The sequence below is a fragment of the Buceros rhinoceros genome, unplaced genomic scaffold, assembly GCF_000710305.1.
Source record: "Buceros rhinoceros silvestris isolate BGI_N320 unplaced genomic scaffold, ASM71030v1 scaffold12034, whole genome shotgun sequence".
Classification (NCBI taxonomy): domain Eukaryota; kingdom Metazoa; phylum Chordata; class Aves; order Bucerotiformes; family Bucerotidae; genus Buceros; species Buceros rhinoceros.
The window spans coordinates 69,904-77,406 of NW_010410091.1; the positions used below are offsets into that span (position 1 = coordinate 69,904).

Genomic DNA, 7,503 nt, shown 5'->3' on the forward strand with positions numbered 1-7,503 from the left:
CAGCAGGGTATTTCATGTGAAAAAGGGTTGGTATTAGAAGATGCATTAGGCTGAAAAACAATTATATTTACTGCAACCATTAAAAAAAAAAAAGACACCTGTTTATTCTTAACATTCAAGAGAGAGACCTTAAACAACAAATCTGGTCTTTAATAGCAAAAAAAAAAATCACAAACTTAAACTGATTCACAATTCAGTGATCTATTTGCCACCTGAGGTACTTAAAAATGGAAGGCAGAAAATAAAACAGGATTTGTGCTTCTTAAGATACAACATATATCTGTGTGCACGCACACACACATCTGGAGAGATAAAGTCACTATCTTTGTCCAGACTTTTAACACCCTGTAATTATGCCATAAAATACAGTCTAGGACTGTCTCGTCTATAAGAAATATGAAGTTTTAAATCTGAGTCTGTCTAGTGTAGAAGTTGACCAACACTGTTCAGCTTCACCAAAGAGTGCATACAGACAAATACATTGATCATATACCAGTCTAGTCAGATTTCACAATGTTCTCTTCACTCCTGTACTTGCTTTTCGGACAGGACAAAGCCATGATCCCAGAGAAGACAATCGAGTATTCTCACACTAATGTCATGAATGGAAACAAGATTTTTCTGCAAGACCTTTCATTAAGGTAATTTTTAAAATACATTTACACTGTTGCAGTGATGTAGAGTGAACGAAGATATAATTTCAATGCCATTTTCCAGTGCCAGCATGGTGGAAACCCATCTCAATGTTAATAAGCAGCAGGTTCATAATTAACAGTTTTCTAGAAGTTCTTAGTACACAGCAGTTCCCAACTTCAGTCTTTTTTTACTTACTACAACTTAGTGTTTCAAGTGATCAGAAATTTTGGTTATCTCACAATTCAGAGTGGCCAATTTAAGACATTTACTGCTGTTTCTGTTGTAGGACAGAGGATATTTACTGAAGGTCTGGCCTTAAACTGGAAACCAGAATTTCATGAAGATGGATGGACAATACGGACAGGTATATCCATCATAACACAGGCCTCTTACCATGCAGGGACTCTGCTCCTGCAGCAGATCCTGTATATTACTACAACATTAGACTATATGAATTCTTTGTACCACCCAAACTACAGAATCGCTGATCCAAATTGTACAAGCCAAGAACATCCTAAAAAGATCCCAACTTTTAACAACTGAAACAAATTACTTTACTAAAATGATACCAACAGAATTCACTCCAAGAATAAGCAGTCATACCTGTCTTGCTGTGGCTGAGGTTTCCCTTCCATTGCAGTGAGAAGGGTTGGAGCCAATTCACATTGTTTTTCCACAGGCAGACGGGGATATCCCATCTTAACATAAATTATGGTAAAATTCTAAAGGAATAGAAAAAACACAGAGTATTTCAACAGGGCAAAAGAAACATCTGTTCTTCAAACTCCTCTTGTATGGTGTGTTACATAATTAGGTGTTGGAAACAACACGTTTTGGAAGACCAGTTTCTTAACTCTAAGGCACACTGGACTGACAGCTATTAAAGTGAGGCTCAGGGTTTTCTGAGTAGGTCTTGCTGACCCTCCACTTTAAAAGGAGGAAAACAACTGCAAAAAACCCACTCTAGCTACTCTTATTTGTTGTTAATTTCATCAAAAGCAGCTTTACCCGAGCAACAGTGTCAAGGAAAGCAAATTTAATGTTCTCTCTTACCTATTTCTGAAGTGAAATAGAAAGCAATATTGAACAAAGTCAGCAGCATAGGCAAGGTTTCTCTTGAAAATGTGTTTCTTAATCATCATAATTAAAAGCTGTAAATGCAATCCAGAGGCCAGTGATAGGACAGCACAGCAGAGCAATAGCAAATACTGGACTAACTAACTGCTATCATTTTGACCCAAATCTAGCCAAGAACTGTAGAGATAAGTGTTATGTGTTCAATGACCTGGTTGAAAGAAGTGTTGAAGAGGGAAGCATTACACTTCTTCATAGATGGAACTTGACAAAATTTTATGAAGCCTCATGGCACAAAACATGCATCACTGGGAATGAAAACAGATTTTTGACGTGTCCAGCCAAAAGCACAGTTTATGTCAAGCTTGTCTTCAAATAAGATGGTTCTTTTACTGCTCTACGGAACACATGCACTCTAGAAACCTTTTGCCAGTTCTAAAAGATGAACTCCGAGTAACCCCATTTGCTTAAAGACAATCTGAGATTACTTCTATGTCACTGCTGTTTAAAGTCTAAATATTTCTCCATCAGTTTCTAAGATATCATGTTTTCTATTTATGCTACATATGACTGAAGTCAAATGAGAGGAACAGGAAGTCTCCCTTTGATTCTATCACTTTTTTCATTATGCAAGAGGTCTACTACAGTTGAAATGAAAATTGTCTTCATAGTTTCACAAATAACATTTAAACTACATTTAAACTTTTAAACTACACTAAACGAAACCATCTAGTAAAGTTTCCCCATCTAGGAAATAAGTGTTTTTTTCATCTTTCCTTGCTCAGCTAAGGTCCTGACCCTAAAACCAGACAAAAATAGAGGTCCTCTTGTGTTTGGAGAATTACGGATATTTTAAGTAAGACTCTGATCTTGCACAATGTTTTAGAACCCTGACCCTGCATGTATCAAGATAAGGATTGCTTGCAGAATGGAGCTGCTAACAATGAACAGACTATCTACAGTTCAAGCCATAACAATTCATGCATGCATGAAATATCAAGAATAATTATCAGTAATTAGACCAATCAATCGTGTGTCTGCTTTATTAAACTAAGTTTCACCCAAACAGACTATAAAGTTCAGTTTTAAAAAAATCTCTTAAAACATCAACCTCATGACAATAACATATTTGCTAGGAAAACTGACAAAGCTGCACACAGGGGCTTTAAAGAATATTCTGCTTGTTACAGGTAAACCAACAACTACTCTTGGAAGAATAGACACTTACAGTGACAAAAGACACTGCAGAAGGATCTTGATACTGAACTAGCAATGTCTCTACTGGAAGCTGAATTTTTGGACGACTTTTGATGCGCTTATTCAGATGAACCAGCAGCTCCATGACCTGACAAGAAGAAAACAAAAATTTGAAAGAACCACTGTTAATTTTACTACTCTGGACTCCACGCATCACCCTCAGACAACTAGGCAGGCCTATTACAAACAAACCAGGCCTGAGTTTCCTGATTATTTAACTTCTAAGAAAATAGCAGCCATCATTTATTGTATTATCTTGATACCACTCTTGACATGTCTCAAGTCACTGGTAAGACGAACACTTAAAAAATCCCAAACCATGTCACGATCCATCAACAGAAAGATATGGTTACTGAGGATGATCAGTTTTTTCTGTACAATTGGTTGCTATCCTTCAAAACTGAGCCTAGCTTGGAAATTTGCATTGCTGCTCTATCTTGCAGCTGTAGAGTAACTCAAACTCACTACACAGAACAAAAAAACAATTAAAGAAAAAAACCCACCCACAATAAGTGTTATCAAGAAGTGTATGAAAACTACATTCGGAGTGGAACAACACAGAACTGAAATCCATCAGGCAACAGGACAAGCCAACAGGAGACTCGAGAATGTCAGGCAGGGGCACTGTGCAGCCCTGCCCTGGGCAGGTAGAGCCCTGGCAGCAACACCAGATGGGGCCAGGCAACACTCTGGGGGAATGGTGCTGGTCCGTGGTAAACAGCAAGCTAAGCAGGAGCCAGGTCGCACTGAAACAAGAGCTGCAGAATGGCACTTTCTCGTGATGATGTCTCTCAAGTACTGGTGCAAAGGCCCACAGAGTTTGTGTAGTCTCTATCCTCTGAGGTTTTTCAAAACCTTCTGGATCCTGGTCTGAACCTGTAATGTACTGTTTTAAGCACGAGATTTGTCTGGGAACCTTTCGAGAACCCTTCCAAGATGAATTATCCCATGATTCTGCAGTCCCATGAAGTAGTTTCTTAGGATAGCATTAAGTGTCATTTGAATATCCATTAAATGAGATATCATAACTGAATGGGGAAACTTGAAAAACTACCAAAACTTCCACTCTGCAACAAGAGGTTCTGAGAAACCACACTGAACACCTGCATCTCACTCACACACCATATCAGACTCTCAAGCAAGGTGGTGTCAAAATGTAAGTGACATTAAATGGAGTCAGCTCAGCTCCAGTAAAACCACACAGAGCCAGTCCTAGATGCATGTTGACTTCAAGCAATTTAAGTCAAAAAGCCAGGGCACACTGTTCTGTGCTTTTGATGGCTCATTACCTCGGTCACAGTATGGTGAAAAGGCAGCTAAATTGCTGTCACTCAAGTTTGTCGTGCAAATTGCAGAACCGTGTTTGCTGAGCTGCATATGAGCTAAGACATCACCTTTGCATCCACTCCATGACTAAGTATCAAAGTAACGTCCAGATACAATACAGAGAAACCACACAGACAGCAACAGTGACTGAGACCAGAGACAAGCTGACAAACTAAGTAATACTGACAACTATCGGATTTTGCTGCTGCAAAATTATTTTAACAGCAGTCACAAATTTCTATTATTTTAGAGAGGAAGACTATTATTTTCGTGAAGGAAGAGAAACATACAAGTGCAACAGAGTTTGAGGAACCTGTTCAAAATACACATAGTGGCTGATGAAAAAAACATGGCTGGACTTGGCCATGTCTGAGGGTTTAGCTCATGTCCTGCTTCTCTAATTATCCGTATCAAATGAGTGCACTACGGATCTCATCCACCAGTATTCATCTAATCTGAATCAGGCAAGTATCTGCACTTCTGAGTATGACTGATTCCTATGTTTCCTGCTGGCTTCACAGGAGCTGCATAAAGTGACATAGTATCCAGTCTGGCACAAACACTGACAGTGCATCAATACTTCTCGGAACTCACCCACGCAAGCAGAGTGAATTTACCCCGGATTAGCAATTTGTGTGACACTGCTAGGGTAACTGACTGGGTAGAAGACATCCTAGATTTGAATTTAACTCATCTGTCAAACTGTGGTCTGAAGACAGATTACGTTTTCAGAGCAAACGGATTAAGAAGGAACAGGCATTGCAAGCTTATCCACATAGCTAGACTACATCCTAGATCTGAAAATGCATGAGGACAAATTACAAAGTTGCAGTAATATTGACTTGAGACAGTCACAAAATTAAGGGCAGGGATAAGACCAACAAATCAGTATGTTCAGGCATCAGGAAGAAAACTGAGTTTTAATTCCCTCCTTTCATTCTAGCAGTATAAACTTGAGGAGAAAATTAGTCTGCAGAGTCAAATTAGAGCACAGTCAATCCATCCGGTGTACTGAATAAACTACACTGCTTCTCAAGTTCAGTGAAAGGAAGGCCTTGACAGCGGTACTGATCTACGCTTCAGCAGCATACTGGCAATACACAGATGTTCTTTTTTGCTCATATACCTATACTATCAAAAGCTACACTGTCAATTAAAAAAAAAGTAAATTTAAAGTTTGCAAACCACAATTAATTATATTGGCACACTCTGTTGGTGATAGTGTTTTTTCTCTATCACTACAATAATTGCTGGAGAGAAACATGACATGGGATGGCAGTGTTGTCACTGCCTACAGTTAATCACCGGGTGAATATTGTCCTTCTCCTTCCATTCTACTTCATATACTTTATTAGATTTGAAAGATAATCACTTAAGTGCTCATTCGAAAAAAAACTCATGCTTTTGTTTTTCTTACCCTGCCTTAACGCAATTTTGAGGCTGCAGCTGAAAAATTGGCACATTCTTTGTTGTCCACCAGGCAAAATTAGCACTGGAAGGCTAGGTTATTTGTGCTTAAAAGTCAACTAGCATTTGAAAATACACTGCTTTTCCCACCACATTAATGGCAAAGTAAGAGCAAGCAGAAAATGTGAAAGCTGAGTTCTGATGTAAGTAACAGAAAAAGGCACATGGCATGGATTTATCTGCAGGTTATACACTCCACAGTAAATCTTTGTTGATGTTCATTAGAATAAAAAACCCAAAGTCTTCCCCTTCTCATGTCTCACTAATAAATTATTTTGCTATGTAAAAAAACCCCAACCAAACAAAAAAATCAACACAATCAGTGACTTCTTGGTACATTTCGAATTTATTATGAAAACAGAATATTGAGAGAGTCAAATTCCATTCACTGATATGGCAAGAGCAGAATTTAGGGTAATTTCTCTGACTGCAATCAATTTGACAAATACCAGTTACAGGGAAGTGCTGTAATTGCTTTGAATTTTATCATTATCTCGGATAGATAAAAATCTGTAGTTAAAACACACAGAAGGAAGAAGAAATTAGTTTTATTTCATTCATTCTAACACAAAAAACTACAATATCCTGTAAGAATGCTGTGCGATTTTGAGATGCCTCTTAAAATCTAATTTTCAAAGGAGTAGTCCTCCCTCTTTCCTCAATCTCACAGCACTCAAAAAACACCCAGACAACACATTCCAGTCTATGGAAAAAATATCATATGAAAATACCCTAAGAAATTTCACTAGCTAATTGCATGCTTTTCTTCATAGCTTCAAGTACACATAATCAGCAGTTATTCAGAAGAATCCTCCAACTGAGTTGGAGTATCTGTCCTTCGGCACAGTGGAACAGCTTCATATCAGCAGATCCACTTTCATGTAATACTACCAGGACCATGTTTTGTGCAGAACTTTTAGAAAAATCTGTGTTCTAGTTACTTGGAGGTTCTGAAATCTACTCATAAATCCAGTGAAGGCATGATCATTTCCCCATTTCTACAAGACAATAAGGGGATTATAAAAACCTGCTTTTCCACTGTCACGCCCCCAACAGACCCTCTGCACTTTGCTCAGAAGGGTTCTGGTCTATCTCTGTCACCAGACAGCAAGTTCTGATGAACAGCTGCAGGGATAAGAGTTCATCCTTTGCTTTCTGATCCTGCTGCTCAAAGATCTTTTATGCAGGTGTTGTTGCCCCATTTGCACCTTCTGGTCACATCCTCCTGGCAGAACAAGAAACACGAGTAGGTGTTCCTGTCTGAATCCAGACCAGGGCAGATCTCTTCTGCCATTAACAGCAGGTTTAGTGATCTCCTCAGGCAATCCCACAACTGCTGCTGCACAAGGTCAGTGCACGAACACAGGCCTTGGGAAAAAAACCTGCTAATAAACAGAGTTCAGCTCCCTGCTACACAAGGCAGCTACATCACTGAATTCCTTCATGTTCATATTGAATTCTATCTTCAACACTGTTTGGTCACTTCCCAGCCACAGGCATAAGGAGAAAAAACAGGACACTGAGTCAAGGAACTAGGACCAGGCCCAGCAGGCCAGCAGAGGGAAGGCTGCCACAGGCCCACACTCCCAGGTCCAACCAGGAGAGGCACACATTCACCCACCAGTGGGCCTCACTCCTAGAGACCCACACTTGCTCCTCCCCAAATCCGAAGTCCATCCCTTCCCTGCCATTGATTCCTCTACTAAACATCCCATTAGAAGGCCTATGCAATCCCAAAACACT

The 7,503-nt window shown here is 39.3% G+C and overlaps 1 protein-coding gene across 1 annotated transcript in view; it reads right to left on the minus strand.

Moving 5' to 3' along the window:
* Positions 1–7,503, minus strand: part of KIAA0368 (KIAA0368 ortholog) — a gene marked incomplete at its 5' end in the record, with an annotated part of 61,681 nt that overhangs the window by 45,367 nt on the left and 8,811 nt on the right. The window contains 3 exons of the mRNA XM_010135474.1: positions 1–50; positions 1,240–1,358; positions 2,939–3,055. The exon at positions 1–50 is cut by the window's left edge and continues 3 nt beyond it. Coding sequence (XP_010133776.1) covers positions 1–50; positions 1,240–1,358; positions 2,939–3,055 — 286 coding nt within the window. The remainder of the gene's footprint in view (positions 51–1,239; positions 1,359–2,938; positions 3,056–7,503) is intronic.